The sequence below is a fragment of the Drosophila albomicans genome, chromosome 2R, assembly GCF_009650485.2.
Source record: "Drosophila albomicans strain 15112-1751.03 chromosome 2R, ASM965048v2, whole genome shotgun sequence".
Classification (NCBI taxonomy): Eukaryota; Metazoa; Arthropoda; class Insecta; order Diptera; family Drosophilidae; genus Drosophila; species Drosophila albomicans.
Genome location: NC_047631.2, coordinates 2520430 through 2543842, shown reverse-complemented (window position 1 = coordinate 2543842; position 23413 = coordinate 2520430). Strand labels below are relative to the sequence as shown.

General features: G+C 40.5%; 4 protein-coding genes across 6 annotated transcripts; 2 read left to right on the top strand and 2 right to left on the bottom strand.

Moving 5' to 3' along the window:
* Nucleotides 1-12373: 12373 nt before the first annotated feature.
* On the top strand, nucleotides 12374-14230 carry LOC117574326 (CDK5RAP1-like protein). The gene has a single exon (XM_034258136.2). The coding sequence runs from the start codon at nucleotides 12443-12445 to the stop codon at nucleotides 14207-14209; it is 1767 nt and encodes a 588-aa protein (XP_034114027.1). The 5' UTR covers nucleotides 12374-12442; the 3' UTR covers nucleotides 14210-14230.
* Nucleotides 14207-15194, bottom strand: LOC117574327 (exosome complex component RRP46). The gene is made up of 3 exons (XM_034258137.2): nucleotides 14974-15194; nucleotides 14673-14908; nucleotides 14207-14618 (listed from the first exon to the last, which is right to left on the bottom strand). The coding sequence occupies exons 1-3, from the start codon at nucleotides 15077-15079 to the stop codon at nucleotides 14250-14252; spliced, it is 711 nt and encodes a 236-aa protein (XP_034114028.1). The 5' UTR covers nucleotides 15080-15194; the 3' UTR covers nucleotides 14207-14249.
* Nucleotides 15195-15559: 365 nt separating this feature from the next.
* Nucleotides 15560-20555, top strand: LOC117573923 (cytoplasmic aconitate hydratase). Its single transcript, XM_034257436.2, has 10 exons — nucleotides 15560-15673; nucleotides 15750-15842; nucleotides 16644-16813; nucleotides 16881-17096; nucleotides 17150-17660; nucleotides 17718-17818; nucleotides 17886-18002; nucleotides 18808-19462; nucleotides 19528-20246; nucleotides 20305-20555. The coding sequence occupies exons 1-10, from the start codon at nucleotides 15667-15669 to the stop codon at nucleotides 20413-20415; spliced, it is 2700 nt and encodes an 899-aa protein (XP_034113327.1). The 5' UTR covers nucleotides 15560-15666; the 3' UTR covers nucleotides 20416-20555.
* Nucleotides 20332-23319, bottom strand: LOC117573924 (solute carrier family 25 member 44). 3 transcript variants are annotated; one of them, XM_034257437.2, is made up of 4 exons: nucleotides 23259-23319; nucleotides 21853-22814; nucleotides 21659-21786; nucleotides 20332-21588 (listed from the first exon to the last, which is right to left on the bottom strand). In XM_034257437.2, the coding sequence occupies exons 2-4, from the start codon at nucleotides 22577-22579 to the stop codon at nucleotides 21397-21399; spliced, it is 1047 nt and encodes a 348-aa protein (XP_034113328.1). In that variant the 5' UTR covers nucleotides 22580-22814; nucleotides 23259-23319; the 3' UTR covers nucleotides 20332-21396. The 3 variants fall into 3 exon arrangements, with proteins under 3 accessions (XP_034113328.1, XP_051862399.1, XP_034113329.1); XM_052006439.1 differs by having other exon boundaries at nucleotides 21853-22771; nucleotides 23259-23279; XM_034257438.2 differs by lacking the exon at nucleotides 23259-23319 and adding an exon at nucleotides 23090-23229.
* Between the last annotated feature and the right edge of the window lie 94 nt (nucleotides 23320-23413).

The following is a 23413-nucleotide window of genomic DNA, read 5'->3' as shown; positions in this document are numbered from 1 at the left end:
GCCACTGCAATTTCGTTAGTCCACCAGTACACCGGCTGATGCTTTGCTCCGTTCCCGACCTTCTTCATTGAGGCATTGCATGCTCGTGTCAACTGAGACATGATCTGCTTGGTCATGTCAGTCGCCGTGCCGCTAAGTTGCAACCCTTGCATCATATGCTCGAACATGTCGATGTCAAGAGTGTTCTCTCGGTACCTGGTTACTCTCGGAACTGCCGCAACTTCGGGTCGTTTCCTTATATCAGTAATGATGGCTTGGTGATCGCTGTAGGTGAAGTCCCTACAGACCTTCCAGGAGAGCTCTTGGAGCCAGGCTACTGCTAAGAAAGGTCAGGTCGATAATGGATCCTGCGTTCCCTCTGCTAAATGTGTGCTCACCGCCCCTATTTAAAAGGACAACGTCCAAAGCCGCAAATGCCTCTAAAACCGCACGTCCTCTCTGGTTTGTGACTAAGCTGCCCCACTCCGTTGCCCAAGCATTGAAGTCACCCCCAATGAGGCATGGGCATTTATCTCTGGCATCCATTACCAGCTTGTCCAAAATGGACAGATAGTCCTCCATGCTAAGCGATGGGGCAAGGTAGCAACTATAAACGTATAGTGTATCTATCTTTGCCCTGACAAACCCTGACTCCATCTTGGTTTCCATCAGCTGTAGCGGGCGCTGCCCGCAGGTCCACACTACTGCCTTGCGCAACTTGTCTCCAGCCCACGTATCGGGAGATTTTATGCAGTGTTAGATATAAATGTGTGTGTGTGTGTGTGTGTGTGCGGAGTTGGGTGTGTGAGTGAGTGCCAAGGTCTAATTACGCTTCAATTGCGTCACTTGCATATATATCGCTAAATTATGGAAATTTTTCGCAAGGCGCATTTCTTATACCTACTGTTATACTTCATACATATGTGTGAGTCTCTATGTGTGTGTGTTACTGTGTGGCAATGTGTGCTGCATACAATTTTAATTTCAAATTGACAGAGTACAATTAGGCATCGAGTCATGGCTCACTCTAGCATCCAGTCACCCAACTCCAACTCCAGCTCTCGCTCCATCTCCAGTTCCGATGGATATTCTGGCGCCTTTAATGTATTTTATTGACGTTGCCGAGGTTATTGCATTGGGCATAAATTAATTTCACGACACGTAAATTGAGCAGTTTTTGACACTGCCTTTGCTCCCCTCCTTTGCTCTCCTCTCGCATCGTACCGAAAGCCAATTACGTAGCTAAGGTTTTTCCTGCGCGTGGTGACAATTTTGCTGCTTACCTAAGATTTTCTTCATCGTCGTCGTTGTAATTGTGTGCCACACTGCAAACCATTAATTCTCGTTAGCGTCCGAAAGGCAGCAACAACAACTGTTAGGGGGAGTCAAAAGGTGTAGCAAGAACAGTTTGGCATGGGGTGCAGGGCATCGGGTGATGGAAGATGGGAGATGGGAGCTGGGACCTGGTCAGCTAACTTGGCAGCTTCTTTGGCTCTTTTCATATTAATTTAGTTGATTTTTGTGTGAATTAATTAGGCAAAAGGTGAAAATGAAGATGAATGTTTTAATTAGGCAGACCAGGCAGTGAAACAACGCGGATTTGAATGTCACACGCTACACAAAAGAAATCCCACCTCCTCCCCTCTCTTCTGCTCTATTCCCCACCCCGTTGCCGTACGATAAAAAGGCATACAACGCTTTAAGCTCTTTAAAAGTCACAATCATTTGGAGACCCTGCCACACCAGGGACCATGTTGTAGTACTACTGAAGAAAATCTCGACAAAGGCTTAAGCAGCGTCTGACAAAACACCTGAGACATTCAATTATAGCGGCACGCGCAATGCTAACAGAAACAGTAGGATCACCAACACCAAGAGCAGCTCAAGAAGTGGCTGGAGAATACTGAAACAAGGAATGAGGAGTAACAGTCCCTTCACTAGATGCTATGTTAAGGCAGACGCCAGTTGAACAGCAGCGATCCAACGTTGGCTTATAAAATTGTCAAGCGTCTCGAATAGAAGAACCAACAACACAAACAACAAATTTAAACAAAGAAATTGTACAGGAGCAAACTAAACTGAGAACTGGCTAAGCACGGATACCAAATATTTAATACTCTTCATTAGAGTTTGTTGCTTAAGAAATTAAACGGTCAAATAAATTTTATATTAAAGTGCATTTTAATTTAATTAGATATTTTTCCACGTTAGAAGATGAGAATATAAACACTTGAGAGCCTATTTATTGAGTACCATTTGAACATCAGTATATAATATTAAGTAGTTTCTATTAAAAGTCTCCCTTATGTATAGAATCAATCAGCTACTCTATTTTACGATATAGGTCTTCAAATGAATGCTAACTTAAAGTTAACTAAAGTGTGCACTACAGAGCGCAAATACTAGAAAGATAATAGAAAAGAAATAATAACTTGGTCTGCAGTGAAAAAATATAATATTTCACTGCAGACGGAAGATGCAAGTTTAAGTGAACATTTTAATGTAATAAGTGGCAGAAGGTACAAAACAGATGTGCTTCCTTGCGTCTCCTGATTCGCTTTTTCTTTGCTGGCCAGAAAGTGTAGGCCAGGCCATTGCACTGTCCAGAGTACCGCATATGGAATGGGGATATGACAATTGAAGACAGGAGGATGATGTCGTCAGATGCGGTGCAAATGATTAAGATACGTCGAAGCGAGCGTGGGTAGAGTGGAAAGTGAATAGACGTCGAGCAGGTTCGTTCCATTTATGATCTTATCTTATTAACTATTTAATATGTTTATGGGACAACTTGAAGTGGCAGACAGTTGGTATTACAAGTTAATAGGCCATGCGCCATGTAGTATAACTAACCCGTGTTTAAGTTTTGCGCTTTTCTCTCGTTTGTTACAATAGCTAGAGCTAGAGCTCAAGAGTAAACCCCGGGCCCAAAAAATAAACCCCACATAACTCTCTCGTTGGGTTGCCGCTTGGCCTGACCAGCCTATCCCCAAAAAAGGCTCATTCATACAACATTTAAACAGTAACAGCAACGGGACACACACTAACACATGCACACACACACATACAGCAAACAGCATCACACACACTCAGATGTAACCTTTAGCATTCAACGTAATCGCTTTCAACCACTTCAACGGCCATTTTGTATATGTGTGTTTGTGTGCATGTATGGGGAGTGTGGGAGTGTGTGCGTGTCTATGTGTGTGGCCCAATATAAAACCAATGTTGGCAATATGGTTGTTGTTGCTGCTGTTGCTTTTGGCATTTTGGGGGCAGCCATCACACAGCCAGACGTACCTTTATCGCTTCAAAGCACAGAAGCCGTGCTGAAGAGTGGAAGATTTATGGCGAATGCTGGAATTTAATGAAATTGCAAAACGTAAATGTAACAACACAGGGAAAGACACACACACACAAACACACACACACATAGGCGAGTGTGGGGCAGGGAGTTGGGGCACGCACAAAATGGCGGCAGAGGACAAACAACAGCTGCTCCTGCTACTCATTGTGAATGGAATGCAGAGTTTCTCATCAACCCTTCCGGGTGTTTTTTGGTGACATTTTCAGCTCGTTCTTCTCATCGTTAGAAAATAGCTAAACGGTTAGCAGCAGCTTTAACTTGGACAACGATCAACACCCACACCCACACACACACACACACATACATACACAATGCAATGCTAGTGCATTAACAGGCACTTGAAAAGTGCAATCTGGCCGCAATTGGAATGAATACCCGGCCGCGAAATGGCGGCGCGTGATAAAACACGTTTTAATATCGGGGAACACTCTTGCCGCCTCTCGCCACCATGGACAATGGTTATTGACAAAGGGATAACTTTGGGCCGCCTGTCGACTGTGCTCTCTGAGTCTACCAGTTGCCAATTGGCAGCCAGCAGGAAGCAGCAGCACTTCGCCAAATGTTGCACACAACGTTTTACAGACTTTGGTTAACACTGGCCACACGAGAGGAGGGTTGCGGGTTGCGAGCGATGCATGCAACAAACGTGGCTGCGTTTTTGTTGTAGGCGCCGTTAAAATTCAATGAATTGAAATTGTAAAACGCGTCGCGTCGCGTCGCATCGCATCGCATCACAACGCGTTGCAACAGCGCTGTGACCTGCGGGAGCCAACAGTATCTGCAGTGTGTAGAGCCTGTGGAGCCGGCTAGTGTTGACTGGCGTGCAGTTCAAATACATGCCCTGCTGTATGCTCGTATGCTCGTGTGTGCCATGGGAAATGTATACACAAACTCGTATGCAGACGTACCTTCTCGTCTGTGTGGGTCTGCTGACACCGGTAATTACCGCCACGTGACAATGAAAATTACCAGCAAACGACGCGGCTAACAAAAGCACACACGCCCTTTAAAGTCGGTCGCAACTGAGCATAAATATTGAAAAGTCCTTGCCTGCCTTTCATCAGCACCACGCACCGGTCGACCCACGAAAGAAAAGCTGGCATTAGCTGAAGGCATTCAATTATTTGAATGGTATTGATTTTTTTATAATTTAGTTATTAAACTTTGTTTTCATTCTGATCACCTGCTTTAAGTCAAAGCCGCCTCACTGAAAATTGAAAGTGGAAGCAGCAAAACACAACTCTATAAAATATGCAGTGGAGGCTGTTCAACGACGACGATTCTGAAAGTTAAAAAATGAAATGAAGCCAATAAACAAATAAAATAGATGGATAGATGGATAGACAAAACAAATTATTATTATCTAAGAATCTGATCGGTTTTGAACGAGTTCAAAATTAATCACGTATGAATATATACTTTTCATTCACTTTCTTTTAATTTGTTTCTATTACTTATGATATTTTTCTCTTCCTTCAAGCAGATGCGCCCGATATACAATTATATTAAACTGTATTATGTTAAGTCATTTTCGGCATTAAAATTTGTTAGTGAAATTGAAATAAGAAACTAAGTATGTAGTACAATCTTGATAAAAATATATTTATGAAAATAATAACAAACATAAAATAAAATCAAGTAAGAAACCTACCAAGAATATACCGCAAAAAATGCCAAAGCGTACTGATATATAGTACTACATTCAAAAAATACCAAAGAATTCCAAATATACCGGGATGTCAGCCAAAGCATTAAAGAACCAATTGACGTAGAATACAAAAGTAATTCTTAACAATCGATTTGTTTTCGATTTGCAGGGACGGAAGTGGGCGTGCCAAAAATTAAAAAAATTGTAACATAAGTGCTGGTAAAAAATATAAATATATCTCTTATAGTCTCCGAGATTCGGTGTTTAATACAGACAGACGGACATGCAGACATACAGACAGTCAGACGGACAGATATGGCTGCATCTAATTGGCTGTTGACACTGATCAAGAATATACACATATACTTCATGGGATCGGAGATGCCTCCTTCTGTGTGTTACACACATCTCCTATAGGCACAAAATTAAAATATCCCTCTACCCCTTGGTTTGCATGTATAGAAATGTGTGCAAAAATTATCAAACGAAAGAACGACAAAGAAAATTGAGTGATAAACAACGCTGGGATAAAATTCTAATAAACGACCTAGTTCACTGAGCAAAAATGAGCGCACAATTCTATTCAGTGAATTGAATGATGTTTTCACAATACACAATTCTCGAAACTAAGTCAAGCCGAGTACATTTTATGCAGCCCAATGGAAGCAATAAACAAGAAAAGAAACACTTGTCAGAAACCAATGCCATGAATGCTACAAGTTCGTAACAAACAAAATTGCTCCAAAATTAACAAGTTCAATTTAGACAGAATATTGTAATTTGTATAAACTGCTCACAACAAGATACGTGTAGAAGGTTGATATGTTCATTATTTACTTCTACACTTACCTTGTTAATTCTAACATCCCTCTCTTATGGATATTTCCTCATTCTTTAGTGTTGTGTATTATGTAATAAAAATATATTTTCAGTGTTTAGTATTACGTTATGTTTACTTAATTTAAATGTTGATTAGTTTAATTCAGTTATTAATTATAGCATGCTATTTATCTGAGACAAATAATAAATTTCTCTATGAATTGTTCGTTTAATATTTTTTGCTTTTAGTAGTACGTAGTTCGATTGAGTCTTACAGTGTATTTTCAGCCACGCCCACTTTTGCAGCAACAATATAGGCTGTGCAACATCAGTCGAGCTCGTAAATAAATCAATGAGCCGTTTTGTATTACACTCTGCGCCTTCGAGGAGACTGACAGGACATCGTTTTTTTTTTTTGCTCATACTGACCAGCGCATAAATTTCTGCTGCTTGCCTTGGGACCCGGACTCAACTGAAGGCTAGAATGAGTTTCGTCCTTTGGTCTTGACTTCGTTCTCGTTCTCATTCTCATTCCCACCATCGCTGACGTATGCTTAGCTTGAGTGGATTTTATTGTGACAGCATCAGGATTTACTATAGACAACAACTGGAACTGGCAGCTAGTAATGAGGCTCACTCTTTTGATCTCTGTCTTTCATTCTCAATATCTAGCGTTTAGTTTGCTGCCTGAGCATAGCTATCAAGTTCTTTATGCACTGATCTGCAATTAATTTGCCGATTTTGCTAAATTTATATACTGCATTCATAAATTACTCATACGACGCGCGTACTAAAAGTGTTCCGCCGATGGGGGATAAAGCGATGAAGAAGAGAAAACAAAATCAATGCTCAAATATGCAAATTTTTATTTGCGCGACAATTTCAATTTAACGACAACGACCATGACGACAATGATAACGAACCATTTTCTATTAACATTGGGTTACTTTTTTGTGGCGTTTCTTTGTTTTGGGTAGGGAATTACTCTCAGATGTGCCGTTAACACCGTGCTCTGCGCCGCAACAGGGCAACACCCTCTTTTCCCCCAAATGGCTTTTCAAAAAGAATAAAAATGGAAATCTGTAAGCAAACTTTAGATGCCCTTTTCGGCTGAAGATTGAAAAGAACGAGTCAGTTAAAGGACAAGAAAAAAAGTAGAAGTAGTCAGTTGGTACGTTAGTTAGTTGGCCGGCAGAGATATCGCACATCGAAGGAATAAGTCCAAAATTATTATCCAGTATTTCGTTAAGAGATACTGTAGTTTATTCGCAATTCAATTGTGAAAAAGTGATTGGAAATTGCTGAACACATCTAGAGCGTGCTTAAGCTTAGTATTGTCGGATTAATTGCTCAAGTATAATCTCGATAAATATGCTTCAATATACACAGAAGGAAAACAGAATTATTGAGCTTTTTAAAATTTACGCGTATTGCTTAAATGAATCTTTAGTGAATCGTTGGCATGACGACATAAGCTTCTTGGCTCCACTTGAGGCCACTGCGAACCATCCACTCTCCTTCATTCCGCTGCCATCGAAGTGGAGCTGCGAAACTTCGGCTCAAAGATTTATAGCGGCCAGAAACGAAACTCATGCGAAAATAACTTTAGCGGAAAAGTGCCGACAAAATACATGAAAATGTTTAATCAACAAGGCGGTCAGAACACAAACACACTCACAGAAACACAAATACAAAACACGCACGCACAGTCACACATTGAAGGAACCCACTTACAACAATTTGGGATTTTGGGATTCTGAGTCTCTGTAGCTATGGGGCTCTAGCGAAAATGGCGAAACGCTTCGCTGCGCAGAGCCAAAAACTTCATGAATTTAATTACCGAATTTTTTCGCTGTAATTACGAAATTCTTTTGGCCAAAAGTGGAATTTTCATTTTATTTTCATTAAAATATTTCTGCTTGCAAGTGTTCCAACGTCTCGCCACCTGTTCCCACCCACACATAGGGGAACTATAATATATGTAGCTTACTGGAAGTCACTGCAAAATATTTAGTTATTGGCCCCCAAAAAACAAAACGTCAACGAACTCGGGTTGGCTTGGGTCAAACAGACGCAAGTTGTATCAATCCTCAACAACATCGAACCTGCATCATCAAGCAGCATCCTCTTGCCTCCTTATCACCTGTTTGCATTATTAAGTCGACCACGATAAGCTTATAATGAGGCTAAAGACTGGGTAACCTCCAAATGTGCGGTCACTTAAGATGTATATTTATTGACAATAAAAAAATCACCAAGAATCCATTACACTGCATTATATTCACATTAAAATGTGTTCATACAAGCAGATAATAGGCTGATAACTATCTCTGACTTAGAATCCATTGCATGCCAATAAGAATACAATTATATAGATATAACACCTTCACTTTGCATTGGTCTACTTAAAACATTGGCCATTCAAGTTCATATCCGATGATTATTATATAAGCTTAACAATAAAAATGTTTGATAATTAGTAAAGCGCTGTTCCCAGATACGCGAAATCGTGTTTTCCGTACAACTCCATATAGAAAAACGTCCTTGCAAAATTTTTCCGTGCAACATTTCGGTCCGCAGAAGAGAAGAGATAATATTATGAAGTCGCAAGACTATATGTGAAATTTAAAATCAAAAGAACTTTGCAACCAAATGCAATAATATGTGCTTGGGAGTTTTTGTTTAATAATTGCATTTATTTGAGCGGTGGGTCCATACATTTTTATTCTTACCATTTCCGTTCTAGATTTTCGGTCATAACGGTAGCCAAAAACGGGCACTATAAAATTTCTGGAACCTGCGAAATACTTTGCTTTTCCGCACGTTCAAAAATTTTGGTCATCTGAGAACAGCGCTTAAACAAAAACTGTTATTTTCTCAAAACTTATATTGCTTAATTTGAGTATCCCAAAGCATATACAAATTATGCAGATCAGATTTTAGATTTCAATAACTTTGGAAAGTGATACAATTTATCACGGAATCAGCAGAACACATAAAATTTCGATAATAAACTCGTGAGGGATAGAGACCTCAACATGCTCATAGGTCTATATTGTATACTGAGGACATGACTGAAACCACTGAGATTTTGACGCTTATTCGAAGAGATCGCTATTTTTCCGTGCGTACATTTCTATTTCGACAAACTTAATTATACTCGCCACCCACAGGGAAATCTATGTAACAGGCAGAAGGGGGCATCTCTAACCCTATAAAGTATATAAATTCTTGATCACCGTCAACAGTCGAGAAGCAACAATATCCAAAAGACATATTATTCGAACTTGGTTGCAATATTTTTTTGATTTTAAATTTCATATGCAGTCCTTCGACTCCACAATTTTAAATAATGCTATTTTTCTTCACGAGAAAACGCCTCACGCACTTCCTTTTATATTTAATTGTCCATCTATATGTTTGTGCTAATTTTACCGATATCAGTGCAGAATATTTTTTGTCTGTGCAAATTTGACATCCACATATAGTACATTCCAGTATCGGAGTATCGATACACAAAATTATTATTATGCTGGGAACTGCGAATCGAAACATCGCAAACATTTTTACGGCCGTTTTTTATGGAGTTGCACGGAATAAACACTATTTATCTGGGAACAGCGCTTTACAAAAGAAAAGTTGGCACAAATAGGAAATTATGTTCATGTGTGAGTGCAAGGAGTCAGAACTTCGATACTATTAGCATTTCCTTACTATCCAAAGAAAATGCGTGAAAACCAGAGCTTGCAAATAACTGTCGACCGTTTCTCGTTGTCCGCAAATAAGTGTCTCTCTCTGACACTTTACGAAAAGACTCAGAGAGCAACCGTTTTATGGGTTCTTGAATAAGATCGCTCGCGCTCAGACCGAAACCCTTTTTTTCTATTCTGTTTTGTTTCGGTTGTTCCAAGACCGTTTTGTCGTATTCAGTGAAAATAAAAGTCTTTTGCGAATGTATTGGTATACATTCACACGCATAAGCAAGCAAATCGTGAAGCGTTCGTTTTGCAGACGAAATACAGTAGAATCCGGTTATAACGACGCCGCTTATAGCGGTCGTCCGGTTATTGTGACGAAAACTCGAACGACCCTTACAAATTAAATTGATTAAAACATTTTTCAATTGTATTTAAAAAACCTATGGCAACTATAAAATAAACAAAATTTTATTTTTCTCCTTTTGGTTAGTGGGTCTTCTGGATATAACGACGGTCCCTTGAAAGTCGCTATAACCGGATTCTACTGTATTTCGTCTGCAAAACGAACGCAACACCAACGAAAAAGTAAGTGTGAACTTCACACTGTGAAGACCGTTTGCGTTGAGTTTTTCGGTCAATCGGTCTTTTGCTGACTCTCTTTGTGCGAGCGTTTCTCGTTCCGCTCAAATACAAAGAGCTCAACGAAAAGCGCTCAACAGAAAACAGAAATGAAGACAGCAAAAGTCTCTTGCCCAGAGAAAGAGCGAGAGAGTACGAACTTTTTCGGTTGTGCTCGCAACGAGAGCACAACAAAAAAAACGGTCCACAGTTATTTGCAAGCTATGGTGAAAACATAATTTTTGGCACGCCAAGCGATGACAACAACCGCTGAGAACTTGGTGGCTTCGAATTTCGAACATCGGACGCGCAACGTAGCGAACGTCACAGATTAACTGCAGAACAACGAAGAATGCATCTTTTTTATTTGTGGTTGTTGTTAGTGGGTGCATTTCGTTACGCAGCAGTCGTATGTGCGTTTATATACTATATATGTATGTACAAATGGTGTATATGCTGCATGTAGAATTTTGCGACCAATGCAACAGCCAATGGTTAGTGCAAGTAATTTTTGTTCGACAATTTTGTCGAGAAGAAAGACAACTACGCTTGCAAGAAGTGCAATAGTTTTGTCGAGTATTCCTTTTTACTCTGTTAGATGCATGTACGCTAGCAAGATTTCATCATTTGTAAAAGCGAGCCGAGCATGGGACGGAGTCGGATAGTACATTTCTATGAACTATTAATGCCACATGAATTAAAAACGTCATCTATCAGATTATAATTGTACTAATGGTTTAGATCAATTTAGCGTCCGTTGGGTGTACTACATTCACTTCGTTTTTTGTTTCTACAACGCCATCTTGTGTCTAAATTATGGACTATTAAAAGTGACCTAAGTTGACTGCGACATCTAGCTGTCACGAATCGTTTCTACAGCATTTATCAACAGCTGGTTCACTTAACGAATAAATATTTCGGAAATTATTGTCCAAATTGGGTGCAATTCACATTGAACGAAAGTCAACGACAGTCTGGTCCCTAACCACGGTTGCCACTTTTGGTACAAACGTACCAAAACTGGTACATTTTTTTATGCGTTGGTACATTGGATAACTTTTTTACATTTCGGTACATTTTTTATATGCCTGTTTTAATTTTATTTAAATTTTTCATAAAATTTTATGTTCACATATATTATTTTAACAAATGGCTCTGTTCCACCAGACACAAATTTTGTATCAGTTAGAAATTGATCCATGACTAACACTGGTAAATATCGCATACAGTCGATTTGCGATGACAATTGACAGGATAATTGAGAAAATATGTATGCGCCAATGTAAGGCCCACTACGTAAACAGTTATTTCGTGTGGTATATTTTTGCTACAATTGGTAAATTGGTAAATCACAATTTGTGAAATACAAAAAATCTTTCGTGAAAAATATTTGGTACATTTTTGTTAAAATTGGTACATTTTATCCAAATTTCGGTACAAAAAATTTTTTTGGAATGGCAACCGTGTCCCTAACCACAAAATGCCTAACCAACAAACCATGACAACAACCGCTGGGCAGGCGCTTTCGAATTTCGAACATTGGGAGCAGGCCGCAATAAATTTAGATGTTTTTAGGGATTATTTTGCATGGGAGCAATTTAAATTTTTTATACTATTTAACTTTATAGGCATTCGCCCATTAACATTAACATTACCATTTTAATTTTTTCAGTATAATCACAAAATGTTAATTTTATTCATAGAATTGAAATCAATAAATTTAAATGCAATTACGTTTTCCCTTATTTAATTATTGATTCGCCAGATAAGAGGCAGCAATGGACGAATTTTTTAAAATGAATAAGAATAGTTTATACAGTTAAATAATAAAAAAAACGAAATCAAGAAGGCTCAATTTTTTTTAAGATCATAAACGTTTTGATGAAATGGCAGATAAGTGAAATTTTTGCAAAATGTGGCAAAATAGAGCTTTGAGGAGGCCTAAAGTGGAAGTGTTTAAAAATAACTTACCAATTTGCAGAACTTCCGAGAAGACAACTTGGACCCGAAATCTCTTTATCATAGAAATCGCATTATTGGTGCACTTGATCTAAATAGGGAATAAGGTGCTAAAAATTGTAAGTGAAATAATCAGCTGTTCAAGGTTTAACAAACAAATTATTCAAGCAGATTCGGTTTTTTAATTAGGTATCAAGAAAAAATTTTCTAATCGTTTTCAGCCAATTCTGGTACTGGTATATTTTGGTATATTCTTTTATGTAAAATACTATGTATACATTGCGGTCATACTGGCAGTGACATAATTTTGAAACAACACAATAATTGACTGCTTAATTTGGTTACCAAATTGTCATGAAACTAAGATGGCAAATGGTAAATGGATGTCTACGCCAGCAATGGCGAAACCATACAAATATTATAACTGCATCAGCCGCCCCAGTAACCGCTTCTGAACTTAAAGTAAACAAATCCACTGCACGTGAAACTTTCGTGGAGCGAGTCGAACGCGGTCCTGGACTGAAGGATTTCTTTACTGTGAGGCCCAAACAACGACTGATTGAGGACAACGAGATTTCAGATACCAGCAATAATATACCTTATTTGAATGCTATAGATTACAATGGTCATGGCAGAAAGGTGTACTTTGAAATCTACGGCTGCCAGATGAACTCAAACGATACTGAAGTTGTGTGGAGCTTGTTGCAAGAGCATGACTATCAACGTAGTAAGGATGTTGCTGACGCTGATGTGATAATGCTGATCACCTGTGCTGTGCGTGATGGCGCTGAGAAAAAGATCTGGAACCGTTTGAAGCATCTACGGGCGCTCAAAGATCGGCGAGAACACAAAAGACCGCTACAATTAACACTTTTGGGTTGTATGGCAGAGCGATTGAAGGAGAAACTTATCGAGCAGGAGCAATGTGTCGATGTCATTGCGGGTCCCGATAGCTATAAGGATTTACCAAGACTGCTAGCTGTAGCTCGACACTATGACAATGCGGCAATCAATGTGCTGCTCTCTTTAGAGGAGACATATGCAGATGTGATGCCGGTGCGGCTAAACTCCGAATCCCCAACAGCTTTTGCCTCAATTATGCGCGGATGTGATAACATGTGCTCCTACTGCATCGTGCCTTTTACACGTGGTCGCGAACGTTCCCGTCCTCTCACGTCGATCGTACGCGAGGTCAAGAACCTCCAGCAACAGGGAGTCAAGGAAGTGACTCTGCTTGGACAAAATGTTAACTCCTATAGAGACAGAAGTGGCGAACCTGCAGGAAAAATGGATAATAACGTGGTGCCTGGGTTTAGCACTGTTTATAAACCTAAAACTGGTGGACTGCCATTCTCAACGCTGCTGCAAAATGTTGCCGAGGCTGTTCCGGAAATGCGGATACGTTTCACATCGCCACATCCGAAGGATTTCTCCGATGATGTACTTCACATCATTCGAGATTATCCCAATGTCTGCAAACAGTTGCATTTGCCTGCCCAATCTGGTAGCACTTCGGTGCTGACCAGAATGCGACGCGGCTACACTCGGGAAGCTTACATGCAGTTAGTGGAACATATTCGTGGCATACTGCCAGATGTGGGCCTTTCAAGTGATTTCATTTGCGGCTTCTGCGGCGAAACGGAGGACGAGTTTGAAGACACAATTTCGTTGATCCGCAGTGTACGCTACAATGTGGCGTTTCTGTTTGCCTACAGCATGCGCGAGAAAACAACGGCGCATAGACGGTATGTGGACGATGTTCCATCCGAGGTAAAGACGGCCAGGTTAAAACGCATGGTGGAGGCATTCCGAGAAGGTGCCACAAAATTGCACAGACACTTTGAGGGTCGGGAACAGCTCATCTTAGTTGAGGGCAAAAGCAAACGTTCCGACAACTATTGGTTTGGGCGCAACGACGCCAACATCAAAGTTATTGTGCCGGCAACAGCTTTGCCATTGACACAGAACAGTGGGCAGCTTAAGGACATCAATGTAGGTGATTTTGTAGTCGCCAAAGTTGTGGACTCAAACTCCCAAGTTCTGAAAGGTATTCCGCTACGCTACAGCAGCATTTGCGATTACCACAACAGTAGCAAAACCAGATTAAAGCAAGTTCAATAAAAATGATTTAATTACTTTATTGAAACCTAATCTTTGTACATCACATTTCCATGGTGGCTTCCTTACTCGTCACTGACAGTACATCATCACTTCTGCCGTGGTATTTGCCAATATTACTACGATAGAAGGCAAATATGTCCGCACTGGCGGCTCGACAAATACATTCGATATCATTGAATTGAGCAATCTTGAAGGAACCCTTTGTTTGCACCAATAATAAATTTCCATCGACCGAGTCAAAAGCGAATGTGAAGCTGGCTTGTTGATGCACTGTTTCACTCAGTTCTGGGTCCACGATAAACTCTCCCTCCTCATTTATAATACAGTGCACCGCAGCAAAGCTGTATTTCAAAGGCAAGCCGCCAATCAACATTGATAGGCAAGCTGCATTTAAAGCACATGCGTCTATCTATAATAAAATTGTTATATGCAACTCTATAGCTGTTATATTTACAAAGCTTACGCTGCCACGATCCTCTAGTTCCTGAATCTGTACAGACATCTTTGAGCGAGGATATATCTCGCTTAGTAGCGCAAGTTCCAACACATCTCGAATGGCCGCCTCACGTATGCGTTCTTTCACCTGCGGCAAGCCGGCCTTGGGACGATAATTGCACTCCAAGTAGCTACACTCGATGCTTAGACTCTGCGTCTTCACCTCAATAGGCCCCATCACAGCAGCGATGACCACTGTAGCACCTGTGCAATAAGAAAGAGTGCAATCAGCCGGCATTCGAGCACAATGACATCTTAAGAAAACTAACCTTGGCTGTACATCACTGAGCCGTCGCAGCGAGAAAGCGGATTGAACTTGCATTTCATCAAGCGCAATTTGTCCTTAGCGACTTCTTCTGTATCGGATTTACCCATAGTTGTTTATTGAATTTGTGAACTGCAATTGAAATTATCAATACGAAAACAACGTGCGCTTGTTGATAAAAACGCTCATTGGTGATGAGCGGTTGCCGATTGATATGGGTAATCGTTATCGAATCAACAAGTGCAAGAGATGTGCAATTTGAAAACAATAATTTTTATTGTAAATGTAGGTTATAAAAATAATTTTCATTTGAAAAAAATGGTTTATACAATATTTTATAATGTATTTATATATATTTTCTGTTACTGGCTGAAATATCGAATCAACAAATGCATGAAATGAGCATTTGTAAAAATATATTTATTACTTGAAAACAACTATTTTTTATATATATACATATAATATAACAACATTTTAAAGTTCCCAGTAAATAATTGCAATTGAAAAATTAATTTTAAAGTTTTTGCTAAACATCAACTACGATTAAAATACCATATCAAAAGCATTGAAATATCGATGCATCGCTAATTCATCGATGATTCTCCACTTCCACAAAAAATAAGATCACAAAGTCTTGCTCATTTCACAACGTAAACGCTCATAGTTCAGGCTAAATTTGTCTTCAGAAAGCGCAATAATGTCAGGTAAGTGACATTTAAGCTAATTAAGCTAGTCCTGTTTACTCTTACATAAGTGCCAAATAAATTCTTATAATTACAGGCGAAAATCCGTTTGCCCAATTTGAAAAATCCTTCATTAAGGATGGCACTGTCTACAAGTACTTTGATCTTGCGTCCATTGACAGCAAATATGGTGAGTGCTAAACCTGATATACATTTTTCTATACATACACATATGTATGTACGTACGCGTTTAAAGAAAAAATTAGCAGGGAAGCCACTGAGCAGAGGGGTGTGTATGCAGCTAAACGCACCTGCGATGAGTTGAAATTTGACCTCAGAATCTGATACAATATTGTAGTACATATGTACCTTTCTGGCGAGCGAATTTGCAAGTTTAAGTAGTGTCATTGGGCAGCTGCTGATTTGATTTACCTAACAACATGCGGCAGCTTTCTAAAACATGCCATACGCGCTTAGTGGAAAGCGAAAGTTATCACATTGCTTAATTCAACTCAAGCAAGGCTCGTCTGGGCGGGTCAGGCACACGACGACGTCGACGTGTGTATATTGATAAGAGGTGCCTAGAAAAAACACTCGTATATTGTACGATAATCAAGCTTTTTGTATTATGTAGACATGTAGTTATCAGCATGATTGAGCAAGACAAATTGAAATTGCTAGTTTCGAGCAACTTAATGGTGTGATGCTTTAAAAACCACACAAAAACACTTGTGTTTCACAGGCCCCTCTTTCAGGGACTCTCTTTCATTTGACCCATGCATCTTTAGTGCTTCGGAATATTATTTAAGTACGGCACGTGTTCCTGTTATAGACAGACCAAGTACAAATAACAGTCAGTTATCGCTCACCTTGAATGGAATTCATTTGCTACTCTAATAACGTAATCCCGCCATCGCTGATTATTAGTCACTATCTGTTATCTATCACTATATATATATTTTTACCCATAACGCCTCACATTTGATTACAGATCAGCTTCCCTTCTCCATCCGTGTGCTATTGGAGTCGGCGGTTCGCAATTGCGACAACTTCCATATTCTAGAGAAGGACGTTCAAAGCATACTCGGCTGGACGCCGGGCTTGAAGCAGGGCTCCAATGATGTAGAAGTGTCCTTCAAACCAGCCCGTGTTATTCTGCAGGTACTTCTCTCTACTCACCGGAACACCTAGAACACATCATACTTATTAAATTATATTTGTCAAATAGGATTTCACAGGCGTTCCTGCCGTTGTCGACTTTGCTGCGATGCGAGATGCTGTCCTGGATTTGGGAGGTAATCCCGAAAAAATCAATCCCATTTGCCCCGCCGACTTGGTCATTGATCACTCGGTGCAAGTGGACTTTGCCCGCACGCCCGATGCTCTGACCAAGAACCAAAACCTCGAATTTGAACGTAACAAGGAGCGCTTCACTTTCCTCAAGGTAAATTCAATTATATGCTCTCATCTATGGATTTATCAGTTTATACTCTGCAGTGGGGAGCTCGTGCCTTCAACAACATGCTCATTGTGCCACCTGGCTCAGGCATTGTCCATCAAGTGAACTTGGAGTACCTTGCCCGCGTCGTCTTCGAGAACGATTCTACCGATGGGAGCAAGATACTGTATCCCGATAGTGTTGTTGGTACTGATTCCCACACCACTATGATCAACGGCTTAGGCGTACTGGGCTGGGGTGTAGGTGGCATTGAGGCTGAAGCTGTGATGCTTGGCCAATCCATATCGATGCTTTTACCTGAAGTTATTGGCTACAAACTGGTGGGCAAACTCAGCTCATTGGCCACATCCACAGATTTGGTGCTGACCATCACCAAGCACCTGCGACAACTGGGTGTTGTTGGCAAATTTGTGGAGTTCTATGGACCCGGTGTGGCTGAACTGAGCATTGCCGATCGTGCCACGATTAGTAACATGTGTCCCGAATATGGCGCCACAGTTGGTTACTTCCCCATTGATGAGAACACACTCGGATACATGAAGAAGACAAGTACGTGTATTAAGAAAATAAGATGACTTAAATCTATGTCCTCCAACTGTCTTACAGATCGGTCTGAGAAGAAAATCGACATTATTCGGGAGTACTTGAAGGCCACTCAACAATTGCGCAACTACTCTGAGGAGGCTCAAGATCCGAAGTTTACACAGGTACTCTCTCTGAACAGTGCTCAATATAAAAAACTTTTTAATATTTATATGACATCTTTCTTTTTAGAGCATCACCTTGGACTTGTCGACCGTGGTTACCTCTGTTTCGGGACCCAAGAGACCACACGATCGAGTCTCCGTTTCGAATATGCCCGAAGACTTCAAGTCCTGTCTGTCCAGCCCGGTAAGTTGAACAAATTTCGCTCTTATGAGATAAACAAAGCCCAGTGATGCTTGCATATTCGACAAAACTGAACTTAGTATATCCCATAAATTGAAATCGAAAACACATATAACAAAACTCGGCGGAACCGTATATTGTTAGTTCTATGTTAAGCTGCTTACAAAAGAGCTATCTAAAAGAAACAGCAACTGTGATATATGTAAGAATATTTGAAATGTAAAATCACGGCTACTATTTCCTTAGATAACTCAATATAAATTTTGATTTGTTTCCTTGGTGCTCTGCCTTCAAAGTTAGATCAACAAATGAAAATCGCTTTATAATTGACTTATACTTGGTTGAGACTGCACCACGTAACACTTTGAACTGAAACCTGGTTCTTGTTCAGGCAGCTCTTATAAGCTACGTTGCGTTCAATGGCCGCTGCCAGCGCATCAGGTTTCCAACGCTATCGTTGGCGGTGATGGTGGCGTTGGCTGATCGCTTTTGGTTAATGCCAACAAATTGCTGAGAATGCGCTTTGCTTTCTAGCACACTCGATATTTTTTGCCGAATTTCTAAAAAAGACTATAAAGCGCTATAGAATTTATTGCACTCGCTTGGACTTTGTCGAATTCTGAACACGGGCCTGGGTCTGATTGATTTGGATTTGACTCAGCGATGGGGCCTCATGCGGCAGTGGCCGCTTCCGCAAAACAAACTGACCTACAATTTACCATTCGACCATTGTGGGGTCATTGGACGTTCAAACTGGCTGCCGTTTATGCTGAAAATGTAATCGCTTTATGTTGTTGCCACACTTTAGGTCGGCTTCAAGGGATTCGCTATTGCGCCAGAGGCTTTAACGGCCAGCGGAGAGTTTCAGTGGGATGATGGCAAAACCTACAAACTTCAGCACGGCTCCGTGGTCATTGCGGCAATCACATCTTGCACCAACACATCAAATCCCTCGGTGATGCTGGGAGCTGGTCTTTTGGCTAAGAACGCTGTCGAAAAGGGTCTCAGCATTTTGCCGTACATCAAGACATCACTGTCGCCAGGGTCTGGTGTCGTCACCTACTACCTCAAAGAGTCTGGTGTCATTCCATATTTGGAAAAGCTAGGCTTTGACATTGTTGGCTACGGTTGCATGACTTGCATTGGAAACTCTGGACCCCTCGAGGAGAATGTCGTAAACACCATCGAAAAGAATGGTTTGGTGTGTGCTGGCGTATTATCCGGCAATCGCAATTTCGAGGGTCGTATTCATCCCAACACTCGGGCTAATTATCTGGCGAGTCCCTTGCTGGTAATTGCTTATGCCATTGCTGGACGCGTCGATATTGACTTTGAGACGGAGCCACTGGGCGTAGATGCGAATGGCAAGAACGTTTTCCTTCGTGACATTTGGCCATCTCGTACGGAAATCCAAGAAGTGGAGAATAAGCATGTTATTCCCGCCATGTTCCAGGAAGTCTACAGTGAGTATAACAGCCAAAACCATATAAAAAACAAAAATAATGGAACTTATTTATCATACAAATAGGTAAAATCGAATTGGGCTCACAGGATTGGCAAACCCTTGAGGTGTCCGATGGCAAGTTGTACCCATGGAGTGCTGATTCCACATATATCAAGCGTCCGCCATTCTTTGAGAATATGACTCGCACTTTGCCCAAACTGCAGAGCATTGAAAACGCACGTTGTCTTTTGTTTTTGGGTGACTCTGTAACCACAGACCACATCTCACCAGCTGGTTCTATTGCCAGAAACTCGCCAGCTGCCCGTTTCCTCTCTGGACGCAATTTGACTCCTCGAGACTTCAATTCCTACGGCTCACGACGTGGCAATGATGCCATCATGGCACGCGGCACATTTGCAAACATTCGTTTGGTGAATAAGCTTGTTTCTAAGACCGGACCTCGCACTCTGCATATACCCAGCCAAGAAGAGCTGGACATCTTCGATGCCGCCGAGCGCTACCGTGGAGATGGCACTCCATTGGTGTTGGTGGTCGGAAAGGATTACGGTAGTGGCAGCTCCCGCGATTGGGCTGCTAAGGGTCCATTCCTTCTGGGGGTGAAGGCAGTTATTGCCGAATCATATGAACGCATTCATCGTTCCAATTTGGTCGGTATGGGTATTATTCCCTTGCAATTCCTGCCTGGTCAGAACGCGGAAACTCTCAAATTGAATGGTCGTGAGCTGTACAACATATCTTTGCCAGAGAGCGGCTTGAAGCCAGGCCAGAAAATTCAAGTCGAAGTAAGTATTTAGTATTGCTTTGATTATAATAATACTTCATTAATGAAATTTTATCCAGGCCGATGGCACCGTTTTTGAGACTACCTTACGTTTCGACACGGAGGTCGATATTACATATTACCAGAATGGCGGAATTCTAAACTATATGATTCGCAAGATGCTTTCTTAAGTTGCTTTGTTTTTTGTTAATATTCATAAATTCCACTTGCATTTTAAATACTGTACATTGTAGTCTTCTAAGTTTTCAATGTGTGATGGTGATTTCCCTGCTGAATCAATAAAGTAAATCGTTTATTCCTTTAATTAAAAGAGTTAATGGAAATGGAAGTTCACCTTATAGCACATATTGATATATGAACTTTCTCTTGAAAGGGCCTACTTCAAGTTCTTGAGTTGATCTAACAATAACAAAAATGCAATAATCGATTAGAAGCTAATGTATCAATTCCCCGCACAAAAAGAACATTCTTCGTAGTGCCAAAAATTCTTATAAATTATTGGTTTGTACTTTATTACACAATGCATGCTAAAACTAGTTTTCAATCAAAGAACACACATAGTACATCCAATAAGAAGTGCCCAGTGCTGACAAAAAGGACTCGATAGGTAAGTACATACAAGCATTAGCAAGTTAATTTTTGGCGTTTATAGTATAATGGTATTTTTATAACATTATTATCAACATCATCATCAATTACATACTTAAATATAAAATATATAATGTACAAGAATTCATTTGAGTATACATGTGCTATATTAATTTCTGCTTTAGTTTTTGCCTCTTCTGTCGTTAGGTTATAAATGTAAAAATTCACTAGTAACAAAATAAATTTCGTTATTTAACACCATCGATACGTTAAAGTCGAATTGCATTAATCATAAACGATAAACGTCAAAACATTGTGAATTTTTTTATAATTCTATTTTTAAGAAACATTTTATTTCTCTAAACAAAAATGACGATTTAGAATTAATCTAATAACCTGTGCTTGTTGCTATCCATTTCGTCTGTTATTTACAAAGGTGAAGCCCGCTTTTCATCCCTCCAGCGCTATCCAGCTGGCTCGGCAATATATCTCTGGTGGTTCCTTAGTATGTTGCGTAAATGCAGTTAGGATTTCATTTAGGTTTTCAATTGTGCGGTCCGTCATTACCACCGTATCAAGTGTTTGTATTGCTCATCGACAGCAATTCGTTTGATGGTTTCGTATCCCAGAATAATGCTAAATGAGAAAGCCGCTGACTGCACCAGGCGTGCGGACAATCCTTTAAAGAAGCAATTCAGCTTCTCCTCATGCCACAATTCGCGAAAGGCAACGCTCATAGAGTCCAGACGGTGAACCTGCCAATGGAAGCATATAGACAATGCATTTTGTGAAATGTTAAACACAGTAAGTAAAGGTTGCTGTTACCTGCAGACGTGCTCGTACTATATCCAATGGATTAGTTAGAATGGTTGTGGTAAAGCCACCCAAGCTGCCAGCCACGCATTGTATGAATAAATGAGAGACCCATATTGGACAGATGCGACACAATTCATCTAGAAGTTGAGAATTCAGTTTCGTAAAGTGGACGGATTGCATAGTGTCGAATTAGTTAGACCCACCTTGATACAAATGATAGAATGCCCACCACATTGCAGAGTTGGGAACGTATGCCATCAGGCTGGCAGTGTAACCTCTGTAGAAGCCGCGTAATCCATCTCTCCGCATTATCTCGCGTCCAATGTCCATCGATACATGCAAGCGACTACGTCCAGGCCATGATTTAATACCAAGTGGATTTATGTCTGCTTTCGAGCCGGCATGCGCTGACATCCCAAGCACCATAGCATGCTGAGATATCACGTCAAAAGGAACAATTATGGTCTGACCCACCAGCGATGCACAACCACCGCCAATTAAAGCTTTAACACGATGCCCAGCTCCAAGATCATTCAGAATGTGTCGAACACCTTCGTATGTGCTGATGTAAAAGACTCCAGATACGATTTGAACTGATGATATCCAGAAACCGCGATATAGACCAGGAACACCCTCGGATCGATAGATTTTCATTGCACAATCGATCATTCCCTTGTAGATATCGCTCTTGTGCTGGACCTGAAGTTGTGTCTTGATAACAGTCAGCGGGAATAGACAGCATCGTACGGAAAATGAGCTTAGCATGGACAGTGGAAAGAACTTGGTCTTATTCATCATGTCCCATTCGATTGTGCGTATATAAGCATCATTTTTCCCTCCTATTGCTCCTGCCCCTCCTCTATCCTTGGCCTTGCCTGTGCCGGTGCCTTCGCCATTGGCCATCACGCTCACGCCGGTACTGTTCGACATTATGTTAGCTGTATCTTGAACAGCTGTCGGAGACCGTGCGCTCGCCGAGCTGTGGTTTTTGCATGCGCGGCCAGTCTGTGAGGGATCTTGAAATCGCCTTTAATTCCTTTCTCCAGTAAGCAGAATCGCAGCGCCTTAATTACTTACAGCATCATGGTCCAACAACGACTGTTCTGCCGACCAAAATGACTCCTGAAATATAAGTATCCTAAGTGCAATGAAGATGTAAGACTATCTGGAATAACAAAAATAATATACTATATACATATATGTATGTAAGTACTTTTCTGCTCCCAAGGTTAATGCTCGAATATGTGCATATTATTTTGTAATTATTCACTGTCACTTCTTTGTCTTATTTTTTATTTCGTTGTTTTAATAATGCTATTATTGTTCACACGGCGGCAATGGCTTTGGGATCATCTGGAGGCCATGGCCATATGTTTACAATTGTCATTGTAATTATATAATGCGAACATACACACAACTTCCACCACCTGATCGAGTTACCGTGTTATCATTTTGCTCTTATCATTCGTTTCGCACATTTTGCATAAGACGGTGCCCGACAGAAATGATTCGATTATGATGAAATATATCTAACGTTCACGGTGGTGAAGAGCGCTCTCAACTTAGATCTATTAATATTTGTTGTTGATTTTTAGTCACTCACACCCACCCTGTTCACTATTGTTGATGTTGGTAATACATTCAGTGTGACCTCAAGTCATATACTCTTTTGCGGCAAAAAATAAATCAAGTCAAAGCAAGGCATATACTGAACAATAATCAATTCTGGTATTTTTTAGTATTTTGGCTGCGCTGAATATGTTG

Coding starts and splice junctions, on each gene's coding strand:
- LOC117574326 (XM_034258136.2), top strand. CDS start 12,443: ATGAAACTAAGATGGCAAATGGTAAATGGATGTCTACGCCAGCAATGG.
- LOC117574327 (XM_034258137.2), bottom strand. CDS start 15,079: ATGGGTAAATCCGATACAGAAGAAGTCGCTAAGGACAAATTGCGCTTG. Junction 14,909..14,973: donor CTCAGTGATGTACAGCCAAG/GTTAGTTTTCTT, acceptor CTTATTGCACAG/GTGCTACAGTGGTCATCGCT. Junction 14,619..14,672: donor AACTAGAGGATCGTGGCAGC/GTAAGCTTTGTA, acceptor ATTTTATTATAG/ATAGACGCATGTGCTTTAAA.
- LOC117573923 (XM_034257436.2), top strand. Junction 17,097..17,149: donor AGCGCTTCACTTTCCTCAAG/GTAAATTCAATT, acceptor TATACTCTGCAG/TGGGGAGCTCGTGCCTTCAA. Junction 17,819..17,885: donor AAGATCCGAAGTTTACACAG/GTACTCTCTCTG, acceptor CTTTCTTTTTAG/AGCATCACCTTGGACTTGTC.
- LOC117573924 (XM_034257437.2), bottom strand. CDS start 22,579: ATGTCGAACAGTACCGGCGTGAGCGTGATGGCCAATGGCGAAGGCACC. Junction 21,787..21,852: donor ATTCTATCATTTGTATCAAG/GTGGGTCTAACT, acceptor CTCAACTTCTAG/ATGAATTGTGTCGCATCTGT. Junction 21,589..21,658: donor TAGTACGAGCACGTCTGCAG/GTAACAGCAACC, acceptor TTCCATTGGCAG/GTTCACCGTCTGGACTCTAT.